Here is a 21,359-nt window from a genome sequence, read left to right as displayed (position 1 = left end):
GGGATCTCTGTTCAAGTTTTCATACAGCTAATGATAAACCTTCTTTTAGAGATCTGAATGTTACCAGCGTGTAACACGTATTCATTCACAGCATTCAACAAAATAACATCTGCAAGCTCTTCTAAAACCAGACAAAATTCTCATTCGCTTATTAGATACTTTGTGCGCGGTAAAGGTAACTGCATGACCTAAAAATTGTTATGAAGTAAGAGAACAATTTACATCTATGAGTGTCTTTCACCCGGTATATATAACTCAAGCATATGATCAAGTGGACATTTTGGCAAGGGGAAAAAAAGTGAGAGAATTCCCATCCAAAGCTTATACATATGAGTCTCACCTGGCACAGAAGTCGAAAATTTATACTTTCTATATATCCATACATATGACACGGACCACGTTAGATAAATACATGTTTCCTATGCATCCATAGCAAAAGATATCACCATGGCATTGGAAAGCAGCAACATTTCTGTGAAAAAAGAATAAGAGAAAGATCAGAATGATAAAGCAAACTAATTAAGAGAACTATTTCTGATTACCCAAAAAAAAAAAAAAACCAGCCACCAACAAGAAAAGATTGACAATCCATTTGCCAAGAAATATTTTGGAAGATGCAAAATGCATTTTCTAATTTCATCAGAAGTCAAGTTTTCGACTTCTAAGAAATTCCAGCAGAAAAAATGTTTTTAATGCACTCCCTCGCAATGTTACAATTGGCAAATGACTGACGCATGCCCCATATTTGTGCTGGCTTTACATTACCATTTGATTTAAACCTTCGAGACACACTCTAAAATATTTAGCAGCCTGTCAATTGCAAAAATGGTAGGGCAATTGAATCCAGCAATAGAATGCTCATACATACCTTAGAAGTTTTGTTTTCATGTTGCTTCTGATCTTTGTAATAAGGTTTTCTGAATGCTGCAGCTGATACATTTCCTGTCCCATTCATCTTCTCTTCTCTTACTTTGTTGAAAACATGAGTGAATCCATCTGCTGATGTAGGGTCAGACTCATCCCACTCACCAAACTTTGGAACTGCAGCACTGTGATCAGGCTGCAACATCAAAAGTAATTCTGATAAAACTATCATTCCACCTATTATTTTCATAATGAAATTTCCAAAACTTCCCATCAGGAAATTCAGCAAAATCTCAGCACACGATGCACGATGCGGCCCCCCGCCCCTCCTCCCCCCGCCCCCCCCACCCCCCCGCGTTTGCCTTCTCAATTCATTGGAGCTTTCACCCATTACTGGAACTACATAAGTCTAAGAAATTAATTCATCTTTTACAATCCTATGTAAACTAAGGTAGCATTTTTTTTTTTTTTTTAGTTTAGTTTGAAATTTGAATAGAGCTGATATTTTAATAATGTTATTTTTAATATATTATATTGATATTTTTTCTTGGAGTAATGATACAGCCACAAACTCTTGTACAAACTGATGTGGCATGATAAGATTGGTTGAATTGAATATCACTTGGCCCACATGATTTGTTTTTATTAATTTATATTTTCATTCAACCAATGAAATCATGCCACGTCAGTTTGTACAAAATAAGTTTGTACAAGAGTTTGTGGCTGTATCATTACTCTCTTTCTTGTTAGTTACATAAGCCAATCAAGAATTGTTTAACATTTGAATTAAAATTAATGTATTAAATAAAATTCAAAATCTATTACAAAAATAGTAAATATAAATACAAAGAGATAGAACTATTATAAAACACACTTACCTAAAGTTCTATTATATTTAAAATTCTCATTCAAAAAAAAAAAAAATTAATAGTTCAATACACGCATATGACCAAAAAAAAAAACAGATAAATGAAAAAAATAATAAAATAATAATTTATATAATAGGAAATAAATTTATTTAATAGCGGTATTAATGAGAGAATATTAAAGTTCTATTCAAATGTTTTGCCATTCAGATAAAAGTTAGAATATTTACATTTATCATTTAGACCTAAGCATCTTATAATCAGACATAAATGATAGTAAAAAAAACAAATTAAAAACCGTAAATGTCTAAAAATAAGTAAAATTCAAACTTCATACAAAAGCAAACAACCCCTAAGCGAATCTAATTAGTGTTCATGCAAATTTCATGCCAATAATAGCAACACATGTTAACAAGAAATCAAGGAGAAGAAAATTACAGTTTCGGCGCTTTGAGTAACTGGTCTCAGTCGGGATCTTCCAGGAGTCAAGGAAGCTAAGTTATTGCCACGTTCGGTTGAACCCTTTCTTTCCCATGCAGGTGAAGGCATTCCACTGACTTGAGCTGGAACCTTTGCCTGGTGATTTGCGTTTAAGGGTGAGTGTTCAATTCTGCGATCAGACCCTACATTCTGCCTTGTGGCCCTTTTAGGAGTACCAACTGAGTCTATGCTACCATGACGGTGAAGAGGTGAGTCGGTGGAAACTTTCGGATTTACAGTGTCACGGTGCTGGAGAGAATCAGAATTTGTTCTTAGGTAACCATCCTCTCGACTGCTGCTGCGAACATGGTTTGTTCTTAATGCCTCTCGACCATTTGGTGCCCCTGGGTTGGTTTCCGACTGGAAGAGAGTGGCTTGAACAGGAGAGTGATTATCTGAAAATGTGCTAGGACTTTGTTGAGGGTTACTTGGAGTCCTCTTCACATCTTTTTTTTTATGCCTTGCCTTCTCAAAAACTACCGTGTAGGGGACATCATCATTAGTCTCCCAGTCACCAAACCTGGGCATATTTACATGTTGCTGTAAAAATAAGCAGAATATAGAATAAGTAAATAAACAAACAATGCTTTGTCAGTTTTGAGACATAAACAAGTAAACCATAAGAAAGTAGTCTAGGAATCATAATTCTTGCAACCAAATATGCAGAGAAAAACAGTTTCACTGGTGAATATCGACACACAAAGTAGATCAAAAGTGTTAGTTTTTGGTCAGCATTGTGGAAAATTGTTTTCTGGATATTAATCCAGTATGTGTACTCCTATCATATAATATACATGCAGCAGTGAAAGTTGCCAATTCTGTAACAGTCAAAAGATCCATATGGGGAAACTTTTTTATAGTCCTCACTCCAGTTACATCATCAGGGGAAGAAAAAGGCATAATGGGACCATTATCAGTCGTAATGACCTCCAGAAAATACAAGCACCATGTGCTCAGACTTTCATACTCTGAAGTATTTAACAAATAGCAGACCATAAAAATGCATGTTGATTAGAATGCTGCAGACTACAATATCCATTTTGAAAAAACCCAGAAGATGCAACACAAGCAAAGCTTTAAGAAGTGCACAATTAATCTGACATGTGCAAAACAGTCATAAATAAACCAAAAGCCAGCCTAGCCATTGTTAATGGAAAACATGTCGGATATTCTTAAAAGTTACGTCGCTAGCAATTTAGCTAGCACACAGTGAGATACTTCTTCAATACTCCCAAAACAGGTATCTAAATTGTCAAAAATCCTCCCAAAATATAAATGTTGCGTCTTCACATACAAGCTTAAACCTTCTGACAGAATGGTAATTAACATGACTTCAAACCCAAGTTTCACCTTTTGGTCTTATGTTCAAATTGTTCCATACTACTGATTAGTTAAATTACAAGTTACACATTATTGCTTTATGTTCAAGCAGGGAACTTGTTGAATAAGTCCAGTTATACATGTGAAGGGCTGTGATAAGTAAAGTTTTATAACAAAACGAATGTGATGAATACAATGATATAAACTAGTTGTACTCTCGAAATCTGTATCAGCTGCTACTCTTCGCTATAACAAATTTTGCTGTGCACACAAAATTATCATCCTTAGGAAGCCGAGTCAGACTGTATACTTGATACCAAGCCAATCTCCTTGTTCGAATGTTCTTCATCGAATCAAATGAACTTTCTACATTTAAAATAAACCTTAAGCTAAGTTTTAGACCTTCAAGTTTAAGATTGCATATTAGGAGACTAAAACACATTTCAATTATTAATTTTTTCAAGCTGAGAATTTTAACTCCAAATCTTTCAAACACAAACTTATAAGAAATATAATTTGGTTATGTTTAAAATTAACCCCATTTATACGCCGGTTACACACTATTCATTGCCTTCATATGTGGTCTAACAGATAACAGTGTCAAAAGAATACACTCAAACCAGAATTGAAACCTCTATATTAAAGAAATCTAACATCTACAAAAACATAAAATAATAAAACCCAGGAGAAAAATTAACATAACTCCCGTGTAACAATCCAAAATCTAGCAACCAAACTGGAACTTATAGAATTAACATTGATGCAAATACGTACCCAGATAGCTGTCCAAAGTCAATCATTTTTTTTTTCCTTATTTTGTTCCTATAACATAATCATATTTGTAGTATATATCTGTGAACATGCTACATGAAATAAATGAAATTTATTTAAGAAAAGAAAGAAACTGCCAAACAAAATCAAACAAAGAACATAGAATAGTAACAAGATATAAGCAAAAGAACTCACAGCCATTGGTCTCGTAATTAACTTGGAAGAAATCTTGTTTGGAGTTGGAACTAATGGACAAATAATCAAATGAGTGAAACAAGTTTTGGTTCAATCCACTGACCAATTCAAGTATATATTTGTAAAGTCTCTTCACAAATGCCAACAAGCATTCTGTCAACAAAGAATATGAAAAGTCTTTGGAAAAAAAAAAAAGAAGAAAGAAAAACCCCATAACCATTGACTTTGACCATTCCAAGTCTTGCCAGTTCTCACTGACATTTCAATATTTTATTCTTTGCCTCCCTAATCATCGTTAGAGTACAATTCAAGTTAATGACCGTTCAATGTTTCTGTTGACAAAGATATCTAGACTCTAGTTGACACGAATTAGTTAATTAAAAAGATGAATTCAGTCAGCTATTCGTGGTCCCGCTAATTTTTATTTCATTAAAAAAAAAAAAAACTTCCATTGATCATTGAAAACTCTTTCGACAACTATATAAGAATTGCACTGCATTTCGTAAGGAAAATGGTTGTCAGACCATTGCTAGTAGTTGAATCTTCACCATTGTTTAGAGAATTCATTGTGTAATTTGTGGAGTCATTCAGTCACAAAGTGCTCCAGTTCATTATTTTATGCTCTTGGTTAATGTATTTGCACATACGTCTAAATAATGTTGGTGAATTTATTTTTATAAACTTTGGTGATTATTACATGTGAGTTGGGATTGATGTGAAACATCTAGTACCAAACATTCATGTTCAAAATAGATTATCGAAATCCTTTATCAAAAGTTTTCAAGTATTTGTACAACTTAAACTTATTATTACATATTAAATTACCTGTTTCGAAATGAAGACATGCTTTTTTGTATACTGCGACATTGATACGCTTGGTACATTGATTTACTAGAGGCCTAGTCTATCATTATTATTCTCCATTACAATTCGTACCAAGTCATCAATTTGATGTTTCCAATTTACGCCCTTTTGGTTGCTCTGCACAAGTTCACTTGCGCTCCCAACATTATTATAAAATTTATAATAAATCTCTATTGAAGCAGTAGCTATGATGAGTCAAAAGTTGACCCCGAGGCTATATTTGATGAGCTGGCAAAACTGTTATGCAGAGGAATATTTGCAAATGATCATGGAAGGATGAAACTTCTAGAAGCTATTCAATGATTGGCTAACATCAGCTACAAATATGGATCAAATTTTATTCATTTCCTTGTGCTACCCATTAAGCTAGCTATCCATCTATATATAAGTGAATGTTTTGTATTTTTCATTCAATTTCAAGTTATTATTCATAATGAAAATATGTGTTGATTCAAGCTCTGCTTCCATGTTCAAGCAATTCTTATGAATTCAAGTTCGTATCATAGCCAACTTTGAGCTATGGCAAGCAGTAGCAATACACAAATAAACATGAATCAAACACGAGAATCCAAGGGATCAAACAAATAACTTGAATCAAAATTCACCTGAAAAATGTTAAATATCAAAATTTGGGTAATAATACCAAAAATATGGCAGTCATGAATCCATCTCCTACTCAACGTATCACAAACAATACCTATGTTTTCACTACTCCTATCAAGCTAATATAGAACAACTTTATGCTCTGGAGATCACAAGTGATTTCCAGCATTAGAGCAAATGAGCTTGAAGGATTTGTAGATGGCAGTCATGTCTATCCTCCCAAATGTTTCACAAGCCCTAGACCAAATCAAACCACTATCACCACACTTAACCCTGAATATCTGATTTGGAAGAAACATGACCATATTCTCTTGAGTTGTTACTGTCATCACTAAGTGAAGGAGTTTTAGGCACTGTGGTGGATTGTTCTACCTCACGTGAGGTATGGACAACTCTTGCCAATCAATTTGGTGCAAGAACAAGTTAGAATCTTACATCTTAGAACTCAAATCCAAACCACCAAAAATGGATCACTTGCAATCCATGACTATCACTCTAGAATGAAATCTATTCTAAATGCACTTAGAGCAGTAGGAAATAACATGAGTGATGAGGATTTCATCATGTGTGTGTTAGCGGGGTAGGACCTGAATATGATTCAGTTGTCACTAACATAAGTTCAATGCCAAAAACCCCTTCATTGTTTGAAGTCTATGGTATGTTGCTTAGTCAGGAAACCAGAATTGAACAAAATCTTAGCTCAGGTTCAATTGAGGCAAAATTTGCACAAATGAGGAATGAGAGAAAAAAATGGGGTAGTAATGATAGGTCTATCAACAACAGCCTGGAATAGCTTTTAGAAATCCTATTGGTGGTTCTAGAAATGGTCGTTTTGGAAATGGTTAAGGAAATCAGAACTTGCAAGACAAAGCAAAAAGGAAAGCTATGGCAAATGATGAAGGTTCTGAGTCAAAAGGGCCATGATAAATTTATTTTTAAATGGGTTATACAACTGCTGAATGTTGGCATAGGTTTAAGAAAAACTATATTCCACAGCCAAACAAGAGAAGAGGTGCATACATGGCTACAGGAGAAGGACAAAGCAGTGGAGCTTGGTACCTTGACAGTGGTGCCACAAACCATGTAACCAATGCTATTGGGAATATGAGCTTAAATTCAGAATATCAAGGTAATGATAAACTCACCATTGGAAATGGTGATAAACTCCTTATTTCTTATATTGGCTACTCTATACTATCCATTTATAATCCACACAAGTACCTTAAATTAAACAATATATTGTGTGTGCCAAATATTACCAAAAATCTTATCAGTGTTTCCAAACTATTGCATGATAATGATATTGATGTTGAGTTTCAAAAATCTGTTTGTTTTATCAAGGACAAGAGCCAAGGGAAAATCATGTTGAAAGGAGGGGCCAGAGATGGGCTATATGAGCTATTCGGCATGCCTACTCATCTAAGTGGGAACAAGATCACATATGCAGCTGAGTTATCTTTGTCTTCAATGTCTGAACAAATAAATTGCATTAGCAATCTAGTGTCAATGGGGTCTTTTAATTCCAGTAGTGATTAGTCAGTTGGTGTCAGTGTTGTTGAGCCTAATAGAGCTGATAAATTAGATACTAGAGATTTAAGAACTAGTGAAATAGACCTTTGGAATCTTAGGTTGAGGCATCCAAATATGTCAGTTCTAAAAAATACTTTGCTGTCATGTAATCAATTCAACATGAATAAAATTATTATTCCTTCATTGGGTAATGCTCGTCAGTGTGGAAAAGTAATCAAAACAAAACTTTAAGAGTAAAAGAAACCAAAACCAAAACAACCCTAGAATTTATCTACACTGACTTATGGGAATCAACGCCAATTCCCTCAACTCAAGGACACAAATATTATATATCATTTGTAGATGACAAAACAAGATACACATGGTTATTTCCTTGACAACAAAATCATAGGCCTTTGATACATTCATTGTTTTTAAAAATCAAATAGAATAGCAGCTGAACTTGAAAATCAAGGCCCTACAAATAGACATGGAAGGTGATTTTAAAACCTTTGAACCATTTCTTAAGAAAGAGAGAATAGCTTTAAGACATTCATGTCCCTATTTACATGAACAAAATGACAGAGTGGAAAGAAAACACAGACATATTGTGGAAACTGGTCTCATATTATTGGCTTAAGCCAAAATGCCTTTAAAAATACTGACAAGAAGCCTTTAGCTATTCGACATTCATCATTAATTGACTGACTTCACCCGTACTTGAAAATAAAACATAAATTTGACTGCAAATGCTGTTAAGTATCAATGTTTAGTTGCAAATGTTTTCCAAATTACTCCCAAATTAAAGTGTTTAGTTGCAAATGTTTTCCATACTTAAGAATCACAAACATAAATTTGACTTTCACACATCCAAGTGTAAATTGTTAAGCATCAATGTTAGTCATATAGGTTATGTTAGCATGCATCACTTAAGAAGAGTATAAATCTCAGCAAGAGTAAAAATTCAATGAGAACTCCATTCCTTTCCAAAATGACTCTAATTTTTGCAAACATAAGCTCACTGATCAAAATGATTTTAATACAGTCCTTGAAAGATTTCGATTTGTATCTTTTTCTACAAATAGTCCCTATGAGTCCACATAACTAGAAATAACTTATAGCCACTCTCAAGATACTGCTGGAACCTTGGAACAATTCCTAGATCGTGACCAGAATGAAGCACATTAGAATTGGAGCTCCAACACAATGTCAGACAATCATTCACCTTTTCAGTCTCAGTCTTAGCCAAACACCTTAGAAGAAAATCATACCTTGTCTTCAACCACAGAACTAAACACTCAAACCACCTGTACTAAAAAAGCCTTATCCTCACATCCTATGATAACGAGGTCTAAAGCAGGAATCTTTAAGCCAAAATTATATCAAATTTATGCTCAACATCAAACCTCTTTACCCCAAAATATAACAAAGGCATTAAAAGATCCTAAATAGAGAAGGGTCATGGAGGATGAATACAATGCCCTAATGAAAAATAAGACCTAGACCTTGATACTAAATGACCAAAACTACAAACTCATTAGAAATAAGTAGGTTTATAAAGTTAAGGAGAATCCAGATGGAACAGTCAACAAGTGCAAAGCTAGACTAGTTGTGAAGAGATTTCTATAGACCCTTGGACTTGATTTTAAAAAAACTTTTAGCCCAATGGTCAAAGCTACAACAATTAGGATCATTCTAACTTTGGTAGTGAACAATGAGTGGATGTTGAGGCAAGTTGACATAATCAATACATTTCTGAATGGTGACTTGATAGAAACGGTATACATGCCACACCCTAAATGTTTTGAAGACACAAGAAGACCAAATTATATATGAAAACTGAAGAAGGCTCTATATAGTTTGAGACAGGCCCCTCGGGCATGGTTTGACAAGCTGAAAAATGCTCTATACTCTTGGGGATTTAACAACTCCAAGTGTGATACATCATTGTTCTCCAAAAGGAACAAGTCTGAGGTGATCATCATGCTTGTTTATCTTGATGATATAATAATCACTAGGAACAATAATAAAGGCATTGAAGAAGTGATAAGAAGGCTGAATGAAGCTTTTGCTTTAAAAGATCTAGGAAATTTAAATTACTTTCTTGGGATACAAGTTATCAGAAACTAGAACTCCATTCTACTTTCTGAAGCCAAGTATGTTTAAGACCTGTTAGCAAGAACTGAGATGAGTAACTACAAGGAATAAACTACAAGGAATAGAGCCTCCATTTAGCACAACAGAAAAATTAAAAAGAGGTGAAGGTGCTAAGTTTCATAACCCTACACTTTACAGAAGTGCTGCGGGTAGCTTCTAGTATACTGTACTCACAAGAACTGAACTTGCCATTTCTGTCAACGAGCTCAGCCAGTATATGTTAGATCCTAGGCAATCTCAGTGGATTGCTTGCAAAAGAGTGCTAAGGTAATTAAGAACACTATTTATATGTGTTTAAAATTTAGAAAATCAAACAACCTTGACCTTGTGGCATACACATATGCTGATTTGGTTCGTGATCCAGATAATAGAAGGTCAATCAATGGCTACTGTGTGTTCTTGGGAGATAATGTAGTTGCATCGAGTTTAAGAAAACAGAGCATGGTTGCAAGATCGACAATAGAATCTGAATACAGAGCTATAGCTATTTGCATTACCGAAATTACTTAGATAAGTTCTCTGCTTAGTGAGCTTAAGATTGAAGTAGAAAGAATTCCAAGGATTCTAAGTGACAGCACTAGTGCAGCTGCTATAGCTACAAATATTGTGTATCATTCAAAAACTAAACATTTTGAAATAGACCTGCATTTCATCAGAGATAAGGTAACCAGAGGAGAGCTGGAGATAAGTTTTGTTACAAGCAGGGATCAAATTATGGATGTTCTCACTAAGCCACTGCCTTACTACAAGTTTAGTCATTTTAGAAGCAAACTCAAGGTTTTTGACAAGACCTTGAGTTTGAGTGAGGGTGTTGAAAGCAGTAGTTATGATGAGTCAAAGGTTGACCTCGAGCTCGAGGCCTTGTTGGCAAGCCACATGGGCCATTATGTTCAGCAGCAAGCTGATGCAGACGATAAGTTGTATTTGATGAGCTGGCAAAACTGTTATGCAGAGGAATATTTGCATATGAGCATGGAAAGACAAAACTTCTAGAAGCTATTCAATAATTGGCTAACATCAGCTACAGATGCGGATAAAATTCTATTCATTTCCATGTGTTGCCCCTTAAGCTAGCTATCCATGTATATATAAGTGAATGTTTTGTGTCTTTATTCAATTTCAAGTTATTGTTCATAATGAAAATATGTGTTGGTTCAAGCTCTGCTTCTATGTTTAAGCAATTCTTATGAATTCAAGTATCTCCAGTTAGAGATTACACTGCTAGGTCCAGAGAAATCCTAGCAATGTATATCATGTTCATAGATCATTCAACAAAATAACCTCTACAAACTCTTTTAAAAACAGAAAAATTTCTCTAAATTTATTAGGTATCTTGTATACAGTAAAGGTTTCAGCACGACCTAAAAATTTGATATCAATTAAGAACAATTTACATCGGTGAGTGTCTTTCACTCAATATACAAACTCAAGCGTGCGATGAAGCGGATATATAACCAAGGGAAGAAACTAAAGTCGAAGTTTTTCCATCAAAGCCTTGTACATCTCAGTCCCATGCAACACACGAGTGATAAATTTATACTATATGTATATGTATGTGTATATGATACGACACGGGATAGCATTAACAAAAATACAAAATCTCCCATGTAGCCAGAGCAAAAGATATCACCATGAAATTGGAAAGCAGCAACATTTCTGTGAAACGAGAATGAGAGAAACATCAGATTAATTAAGCAAACCAACAAACAAAAATGAAATTGGAAATAAAAGACTCATTTGGTAACAACTCAAGAAACTATTTTCTGCTAACAAATCTAAAATACACTGGCTTTCCGTTGCCATTTTCACCTAGGGAAATGAAACCATCAGTAGAATGTTCCAACGTACCTTAAAAGTTCCATTTTTGTGTTGCTTCAGATCTTTGTAATGAGGTTTTCCGAGTGCCGAAGCTGATACATTTCCAGTCCGATTGAGCCTCTCTTCTCTCACTTTGTTGAGAGTGTACCTATCAGCTGTTGCAGGAATATAATCATCCCAATCACCGAATTTTGTAACTGCAGCAATGTGACCAGGCTGCAACAACAAAAAGTAACTTTATATAATTAAGAATCCATATATATTCATAATGAAATTTCCCAATTGAACTTGATACACTTCAAAAATATGGCATATATTTTTTCATCTCCAAGAAATTCAAAATCTTGGCACAATTTGTACTGAAGAAATATAAGTCAGAACAGGAAATTGTAAAACCAAAGTACAGTAGCAGCAGCTGCCAATATCCCAATAACATGTTTCCGTATAATTAACAAGCAGGACTTTTCAAATCTAGCTGCCGATACAATTGTCCATCTAAATTGATTTTTCTAATTAGCCTGTGTAAACTATATAAGTAATTGTGGTCAGTGTTCGAGCAAATATATTGACACACTTGTAAACAAGAAATCAAGGTGAAGGAAAAATTACAGTTTCAGCGCCTTGAGTAACTGATCTCTGTTGGGATCTTGCAGGAGTCAAGGAAGCTAAGTTATTTCCACTTTCTGTGGAACCCCCTCCTTCCCATGAGGATAAGGGTGAGCGATTAACCCTGCTGTCGGACCGTACATTATGCCTTCTGGCCCTTTTGCGACCAGGCCTGTTAAGAAGTGACTCAACGGCAACTTTAAGATTTACGCTACGATGGTACCGGGGAGAATCATCAGGTCTCCTTAGGTCACCATCGTCTTGGCTGCTGCTGCTGTACACAAGCTTTTTCCTTCCTGCCACTCGCCCATTGTGCTCCCATGATTTCGTTTCCCTCTGGAAAGTATTAACTTGAACAGGAGAAACATTATCTGAAAATGAGTTAGGATTTTGTTGAGGGTTATTTGGATTCATCTTCACACCATATTTTTTATACCTTGCCTTTTCAAAATGGACAGTGTAAGGGATATGCTCTTTAGTCTCCCAGTTCCCAGTCTCCCAGTTCCCAAACATTGGTTGGGGATGGCAGTTTAACCCGGACCCGGATAATCCGATTCGGGTTGAATTCGTACCGGATTATAAAAAATCCGGTATCCGCAATGAATTTTAATAATCCGAATATATTCGGGTCCGATTCCGAATTTGCGTTAACCCGTATATTCGGAACCCGAACCCAGATATCTTATTTTAATATTATTTTTTAATTATATTTATTAATTAATATAAATACAAACAACAAAAAAAAGAAACCTAATTTTATCTATTCCTCTTTCTCGTATCGCAACTGCCGCCTGCTGCAGGAAAAGTGCCTATTCATCATCATCGGTCAAGGCTGCTGCCGTCCCAAGCTCGAGTTTGCCACCGTCGCTGACGCCTTGCGTCTTCTCTCTTCTCTTAAATCGCTCGCAATTCGACCTCAACGCCGCTCCTTCATTCGATTTGCCCCGCTCTCTGTCTCTCTTAAACTCCATGGATCTTCCTTGACTTCCTTCGCAACCAAACAGGGGCTTTACCTTGGATTAACGTGCTAATTATTTTTGCTTTGTGACATCATGCAGGACAAGAAAGTCGTCGCTTTCAAGACATCAAGCCCGCTACTTGCAGGTTTCATAGAAAATGGAGAAATATTTGTGGTTGTTTTATTAATTGAAATATTGAAATTTATGGATTTATATTATTGGATGTGTTATTGCTTAGAATTTTTTATTGTTTATGGATGATTTACAATCCGGATATGTTATTGATTGGAAATGTATTAAGATTTTATTTTTAGAATTTTAGAAATTAATTTATTGATCCGGGTTTAAAACCCGGAATCCGGAAACCCGGATTTTTTCGGGTTGAACCCGTTCCGGACCCGGATGAAAAAAATCGGGTTTTAATCCGAGTCCGGTAAGAAGAAAATGGTGTCCGGGTCCGGAATCGGGAAGGCTAAACCTGGACCCAAACCCGGATTTTGCCATCCCTAATTGGTACATTTATCTTCACATCATCTTCATAATGTCGGCTGCTCCTGCACACATGATTTGTCCTAAGTGCCTGTAACGCCACAAATTTTCATAATATTAAATTATGGCAATTGGGCTTTCATTGAGAATTATGGGTGGCCTATAACCCTTATTAAGAAAGGGATACTAATTATAAATAGAGGTTATTTATGAGATAGTTTTGGAAAAATATTATTTTTCCTAATTAAATAGGGTTTCTTAAGATTCCCTATAAATGCATACTTTTTCCCCTCCCATAACCCTAAATTCACAACGGTTATTCTTCTTCTCTGCTGCTCTTTACGCTCCTACCCAAATCTTAGGATTCAAACCTTTGTTTAGGAGAGAATCAAAGCGACGGGTAAGTTATTCTCCCTATTCTCAACAGATTTCTAATCACTCTATCTAGCTAGGGTTTATATTGGCACGATTCTAGATGGTTGTAGATCATAATGCAAGATTTAGAATGTATTTAGGCGTTGTTTAGGGTTTTGATTTATTACGAGTTTAGTTAATCAATCTTTGACGTATTAAGCACAGGATAATTCTGGATAGCATGAGAATCTCGAATTTAAACCTATATTTTCTGAACGAATTTTCTTATAAAATTTATATTTCTGGAAACTAGACATGTAGGGATTCTTGATTAAATTTTATTTCATTAAATTCGACTTCGTTTTCAATTTTATATGTATTTTCGAAATAGAAACCACTGCACTGGAAAACTGCGATTCCAGCATTGCGATCGGATTCACAAGACTATTTGTACCATCAAATGAACTCGAAAAATTCTGAAAGTTTATATGTAGGTTAATATATGTGTCTAGGATTCCCAGTTTTAATTTTATAATTTTATGGTTAGTATTTTATTTTATAAAAATCACGGAACCCGTTCTGTTTGGTTTAGATTATGCGAAAACAGTTTTGAGTTTGCTGAGTAGTAAATAGTTTTTAAAATGTTTTTGATATCGGATCCTCTTGTAAATTTTACATGGGGTACTCATGGATGTCCAGAATAGTTCCAGAGGATATTATATCATTCTGAGTTTTAGATTAAGAGTTAAAATTCTGAGAATCAGACCTGTACGGGTATGAATTAGAAAATCAGATTCTTAGAATAAGTCATTAATTGTCATATCTTGTATTTGTTTAAGGAGTTGAAGGTGATTGAGGCTTTTAGAAGCTTAGAGGTGGGTTAATTCAAGTTCATTTGTCGAGGTAAGTAATTTCATTCCTGGTATACTAGATATGTATAAGTATTTTGAGTATAAATGTTTTTATACTACTTAAAGGATTAATTGATTTTGATAATAAAATTAGTTTTATATAAATGTTTTTAAGTTAAATTCTTTTGACAAAGTATTTTATGAATGCTTTTTAATATGTAAATAATTTTATGACATGACAATCTTTTATGATTTTATCTTTAAAATGTTATGCAAGCCTAAATTATTGTTATGAACTTTTATAAATTTGATACGAATGTTTTGTACCCATATATGATTTCGATTACTGATGATTGTATGGGATTCCTAATGTTTTGGCTCATTGTCCATAGTTATTCTGATTCTGATTCTGATCATAATATACGATATATCTGTCTGGACCAGTACTGGGTTTCTGTTCTAAGTGTGCACACGATATTCTGATTCTGTTTTTGGCCGGGTCACCGGGACTATAGGTGACACTATGTGACAAGAGCTAACCTTTTTGTTTTCTGTATACGTATTATATGATTTGCTTCGTAAGTAAATATGCTTTTCGATATTCTGAATTAATAAGAATTTATGTTATGTTATCGTGATATATCGTTTTATGAAAATTGTGGATTATGATATATGTTTTAAACAAAAGAAGGCTTACAATATTTTTGTATCGATAAGCCTAGTATGTTAGAAATGGTTTTACTTACCGAGTTGACGACTCACCCCTCGTCATTACTTTTTGCAGATTAAGTTTCTTTTGAAAGGTGCGCTTAGCTTTGGAGTTAGTAATTTTCCGTTTCCGTTTGCCATTTGAATAAGAGGAGGAATAGACTCGTGTTTCTATTTAGTTATTTCTTTTATGAACGTGTAATTTGGAGTTTGAGACTTTTATTATTATTTTTTTTATGTCCTCGGGAGAGATTATTTAGTATTAGACGTTTGAATTTATGGATTTATTTGAATAAGAATTGGAGGTATTTCAATTTGAAACTTATGAGCAAAGATTATGATTTGTGAGTAACCTCCTTCTTCACGTGCTCCGCACATGTTAGATTTGGGGTGTTACAGTGCCTCTTGCCCATTTTGCATGCCTGACTTGATTTCCGTCAGGGAGGGAGAAGCTTGAGCAGGAGTAACAGTTTCTGAAAATGAGTTAGGATTTTGTTGAGGGTTATTTGGATTCATCTTCACACCATATTTTTTATACCTTGCCTTTTCAAAATAGACAGTGTAAGGGATATGCTCTTCAGTCTCCCAGTTCCCAAACTTGGGCACATATTTATCTTGCTGCAAAAATCAGCAGGAATAGAAAATTTCGAGCTGGAGTTAAACATAAAACAAATTAAAAAAAAAAAGAGAGAATAGAACGACACACAATTAGATAAAAATGAAATTCTTTGCTCAGCTTTGTGGAAAATTTTTTCAAGCATTATAATCCTAACTCTATTAAGATCTTGAGGACAAATAAAGGCATAATGAGACCATTAACAATTAAAATGCCCTCCAGAAAACACAAGCACTGTTTGCTAGTACACTGAAGACTATCCTCTCATCCAATTTGAAAGTCACAGGATATGTAATACAATCAAAGTAATCTCATAAGTGCATGGCAGTAATAAAAATAAAAAAATTAAAACTAAAAATGAGTCAGCGAAGCCATAGTGAACGCAGAAAGCATAATAAAGTTCCTTAAAATCAAGAAAGAAACATACATGTTGCTTACTAAAGTTAAAAAGACATCACAACGGGTCCTTCGGAAACCAAACAATAAGTCTTCTATCTAAAATGAGAAGGATTTTATCTGCCTCCCCCACCACTATTATTTAGCTTTTACAAGTTTAAGCTATTGTGTCAAGCAGTTTCTCCAACAGACTTAGTGGATCACCAAAAGAGAGCAGTTGTCGGTACTCTAACAGTAATTGGGCAACTATTCATTGCCTTCAAATGTGTTATAACACACTGACAACAAACAAGAATTGGAACCGAGATATTAAAGAAAAATAAATCAGAATCATACAGCCAGAGCTTTAATTCCCAACATCAATAGAACAAAATCAGAAAAAAATAAAAAATAAACCCCGATAATAAATTAACAGAACTCCTTATGTAACCAATTCTTAATCTTGCAACTCAGACTAGAACTTCTAAAATCAAAATTGATACAATAACGAGACTGAGATGGCAGTCCAAAAGAGATGCATTATTTTTCTTTTTTCTCATTTTGTTCCTAAAACAAGATTATAATTTGCAGTGTATGTGAACATAATCATTCTCGGATGCACACTTTGGTGCTTTACTTTACAGTGCTGTAAAGGCACGAAACCATTCTTTGTAAAGTGTAGAGCTCCAGATGTCAACTAGCATTCTGTGAATATGAAGATTAAAAGAAAAATTAAACTAAAAACACATCAACCATTGACTTGGACCCTTTCAAGTCTTCACAGATGTCACTGTCATTTCATTTCATTTCATTTTTTCGCCATCTAGAGTAAGGTTTAAGTTAAGGCCAACACTATGTTACGTTGAATGTAACATACACTCAAAAGGAAAAATATCTATTAGCACCCCTACATTTTATGGAAACTACATTAATCGAATTAAAAGAGATACTTTTAAATCTTAAAGAAGAAATGAGAGAAATTAAACAAGAAATAGGAAAGATAAAAATAGAATTATCGACAATACAGATAAGCCGAAAGAAAAATAAAAAAGTTGAGAAACTTGAAATGATAAAATCAGGAATAATAGGGACAAATATTGAAAAACATATGACAAAACCTCAACCAGGAAGTTATGATGATTGGTTTATAAAAACCCAGTACCCAAAAATATTAGAGGAATCAGAAAAGCTAAAAGCAGAATTAAAAGGAGAAGAAAAGGGAAAAGAAAAATTAGAGATAAAAGAAAACACACCTAGTGATACAGAATAATGGAAAATACATTAGAAGAATTAACAGAAAAATTTAGTGATATTAACCTTAGTGATTTAGAAGAATTTGAAACAAATACCAAATAAAAATGAATGTCGCTGGAGGTCCAGAATTAAAACCTGATATTGGAGAACCTAGCCATATATATGAAACAAATAAAAAGAAAAATAGACCATTTTATGAATACTATCCGCCCGTTAAAAATACCCCTTGGAAAAAAGATTACCAACCTAATAATGACCACTTGATGCCAATAAGCAATGCAGGTACATTTTTAGACTTAGATTGTAAAATAGACCCCCGAAAAGCTTTAGTAGAATGGGGAATGCAAATGAAATTATTTTTCATATTCAATGGATCCAAGGATGATTGGAATGTAGAAACCGAAGAAGAAAAAATAAATATATTAACAGATATTCTAATAGCAAGTTTTACAGGAAATGTATTTAATTGGTGGAAAGGATTAAGTGAAGATACACAAAAATTAATAAAAGACTCAACCAAAATAGCATTAGGAAAAGATAAAGGATTAGGTATTGAAAGAATAATCGAATACATTGCTAGTGAATTCTTAGGAGAAGATTGGTTACAAAATATAGAAAATGAAGCAAAATATGATAAATTAAATGCTAGAATGAAATTAATAAACCTGACAATCTGTAATATGTGTTTTGTAAAAGAATATACATGTGAATTTAGTAAATATTATTATACACAATTCATGAGTCATGAAGACCGGAACATTTATAAAAATTTGTATTACTCTAAATTACCTTATCCATGGAATGGATATTTCATAAATGAATATGAAAAATATACTAGTAATAGTGATAGTAGAATCCCAGATACATTAGGATCTAGGATCAGATTTTTAAATACAAGATTAAGTGAAATTTGTATCCAAAGAAGTTTAATAAAAAAGAGTAAAAACATAACAAAAATATGTTGTGAAAAGACAGAAATGCCTACCCAATGGGGATGTTATGTACCTCATAAAAAACGCAGAAAATCTTATCATAAAGAGAAGAGATATAAAAAATATAATAATTTTAAGAAAAAATAAAAAAAATCAGGAAGAAAATATTATAAAAGAAAATATAAAAACCAAAGAAAAACATTAGATAAGTCCAAATGTAAATGTTGGAATTGTGGAGAAATAGGACATATAAGTACAGATTGTATAAAAAAGAAAAAGGTTAAACTCTTAAAAGAAGATTTTGAAAATATAGAAAGTGACTTAGAAGAAATAAATAATTTATTTGACTACATAGGAGAAGAGGTTTATATGGCTGAAGAATCTGAAAATGAATCAGAATAAAGAAGAGTTATTAGATAATGAAAAAATAGAAGAAATAGAAGAAATAGAAGAAATAAAAAAAGAAGAAAATAAAAGTGGATACAACCTTGTTGCTACTTTTAACAAAGAAAAATATAATAAACTTTTAAAATTAAATATGGAAAAACCAGAATATGGAATAATCCATAGATTTAGAGATATGTTTAAAAGAAAACGAATAATATTACATGAATATTATGAACAAGAAAAAGCTGTGACAATTACACAAGCTGAAGGAAATATTAGATTTAGTTTAATAAATAAGAGATCCATAGAATTAGCACTGAGAAAAATAAAAAATGAGTCAACCAAAGGAAAAATTCAATATGTATACCTCGCTGAGATACAAATCTTAATAAAATCTCTTTTTAAAGAAGGAATAGATAGCCCTATAGTCTTATCATTACATGATCAAAGATTTACAGATCCTAATATAGGACATCTTGGAACAATAGAAGGAAATTTATGTTATACTAAATTATTATTTACTTGTCACCCTAGATATTGTGTACACATTAAAGATAAAAACATAGACGAGACATTAAGCTTACATTTTAAGTTATTAAAGAAAAATTTAATGAAAGAAGGTAATAGAATAATGACAATACATTACTCAGCCTTATATAGTTTCTGTAATTCAAATTACGGAGAAATATATGGTAATAAACCTTACATCAAGATAAATAAAGATTGTGAAGATATTGCAACATTTATAGAACCAGTAATCCAAGATTACAAAATCCCTATAAATTATGAATTAAATATCGATGATAAAAAATAATTTTTAGATAATAGTAATGAAAACTCCATTATCCCTATAAGTTTTGCTGGAAGAACCTTAATAAGAGGAAGTTCTTCTAGACGATTAAACACTGATAAACAAATAATCAAATCAGTACCAACAAATAATGTGGTAAAAATACTTGGACAATACTTTAATGGAATAGATTATACAGCAAAAGTACCTATACTATTAGATACTGGCACAAGCCATAATTATATGAATCACACAAAAAATAAAGGACTCTTAGTAAAAGAAAAGGAAGTTCCATATGAGTATACTGATTTCAATGGAAATAAACATATTTGTAAACAAGAAGTTAAAGTCCCCATAATAATAGAAGGACTTAGAATAATAGTAGCTTGTTATATAGACTCATTCATGACTACAGACCTAGAAAAACATATAGTACTAGGTAATAGTTTTTTAAATGATTTAGAATATTACAAAATTGAACCTAATAAGATAACTTTCTTAATCCAAGGCCAAACAATAATTTGTTACACATGTTAAAACAGGCTTATATAAAGTACCCTATGTCTGTATATATACAACTAAATATAACAGAAAAAGATATAGATACTTGTGCTTTAATAGACACTGGTAGTGAAATAACTATTATGAAATCTTTTTTATCTAATAAATGGGAATCAAATGGAAAATTAAAAATTATTGGTATTACAGGAGATAAACAACATGTAAATCAATCTATTCTAAACTTTGAAATCTTACTAGGGAGTAAAATAGTACGTATTAATCAAATATTCCAATATAATAGTATGGATTGTGATATCCTTTTAGGAAATGATTTCATACAATAGTTCCAATATTACCAACAGACACCTTATATGATCACTTTAAAAACCCATTGTAATCATATTCTCCGCATCCCTCGCGAATTTAAACCTTACAGAGTTCAGCCAGCCCAGCGTGGTGATAAGTATATTTATGAAAAACATTATTTAATACAAAAAGGACAAAGTTATAATATACAATTAGAAACAATAAAATCACAGCTTGAGCAAGTTTATAAAGAAAATCCTTTAGCATTATGGAAACCGGATCATCCTAGAGCAAAAATAGAATTAATTGAAAATAGGATTATAAGACTAAAACCCATGATGTATACAGAAGAAGATAGAGAAGAATTTAAAATTCAAATAAAAGAATTATTAAATTTAAAACTTATTAGAAGTAGTAATAGTCTGCATAATAGTCCAGCTTTTATGGTTAGGAAAACAGCAGAACATGTTAGAGGAAAAGCAAGAATGGTAATAAACTACAAAGAACTAAATAAATATACAAAATTTGATGGATATTTTCTCCCAAATAAGGAAGTACTAATAAATCTTGTAAAAAATAAAACATATTACTCAAAATTTGATTGTAAGTCAGGATTTTGGCAAATAAAAATGGAAAATAATAGTATCCCTTACACAGCCTTTAGTACCCCACAAGGTCATTATGAATGGTTAGTAATGCCCTTTGGATTAAAAAATGCTCCACAAATTTTCCAAAGTAGGATGGATACAATATTTAGAGACTACAATTACATTATAGTCTATGT

The 21,359-nt window shown here is 33.1% G+C and overlaps 2 protein-coding genes across 4 annotated transcripts; both read right to left on the bottom strand.

Moving 5' to 3' along the window:
- Positions 1 to 117: 117 nt before the first annotated feature.
- Positions 118 to 4,762, bottom strand: LOC102622529 (RPM1-interacting protein 4-like). Of its 3 annotated transcripts, XM_006493011.4 has the most exons (5): positions 4,497 to 4,762; positions 4,305 to 4,393; positions 2,169 to 2,730; positions 869 to 1,060; positions 118 to 472 (listed from the first exon to the last, which is right to left on the bottom strand). In XM_006493011.4, exons 2-5 carry the CDS (start codon positions 4,328 to 4,330, stop codon positions 443 to 445), a joined length of 810 nt encoding a protein of 269 aa, XP_006493074.2. In that variant the 5' UTR covers positions 4,331 to 4,393; positions 4,497 to 4,762; the 3' UTR covers positions 118 to 442. The 3 variants fall into 3 exon arrangements, with proteins under 3 accessions (XP_006493074.2, XP_006493073.2, XP_006493076.2); XM_006493010.4 differs by lacking the exon at positions 4,305 to 4,393 and having other exon boundaries at positions 2,169 to 2,750; positions 4,497 to 4,755; XM_006493013.4 differs by lacking the exon at positions 4,497 to 4,762 and having other exon boundaries at positions 2,169 to 2,750.
- Positions 4,763 to 10,998: 6,236 nt separating this feature from the next.
- Positions 10,999 to 16,913, bottom strand: LOC102623408 (RPM1-interacting protein 4-like). The gene is made up of 4 exons (XM_052433275.1): positions 15,953 to 16,913; positions 12,057 to 12,489; positions 11,478 to 11,663; positions 10,999 to 11,285 (listed from the first exon to the last, which is right to left on the bottom strand). Exons 2-4 carry the CDS (start codon positions 12,465 to 12,467, stop codon positions 11,256 to 11,258), a joined length of 627 nt encoding a protein of 208 aa, XP_052289235.1. The 5' UTR covers positions 12,468 to 12,489; positions 15,953 to 16,913; the 3' UTR covers positions 10,999 to 11,255.
- Between the last annotated feature and the right edge of the window lie 4,446 nt (positions 16,914 to 21,359).

The sequence above is a fragment of the Citrus sinensis genome, chromosome 9, assembly GCF_022201045.2.
Source record: "Citrus sinensis cultivar Valencia sweet orange chromosome 9, DVS_A1.0, whole genome shotgun sequence".
NCBI classification, from domain to species: domain Eukaryota; kingdom Viridiplantae; phylum Streptophyta; class Magnoliopsida; order Sapindales; family Rutaceae; genus Citrus; species Citrus sinensis.
The sequence above is the reverse complement of the archived record's forward strand: the minus strand, read 5'-3'. Positions and strand labels throughout refer to the sequence as shown.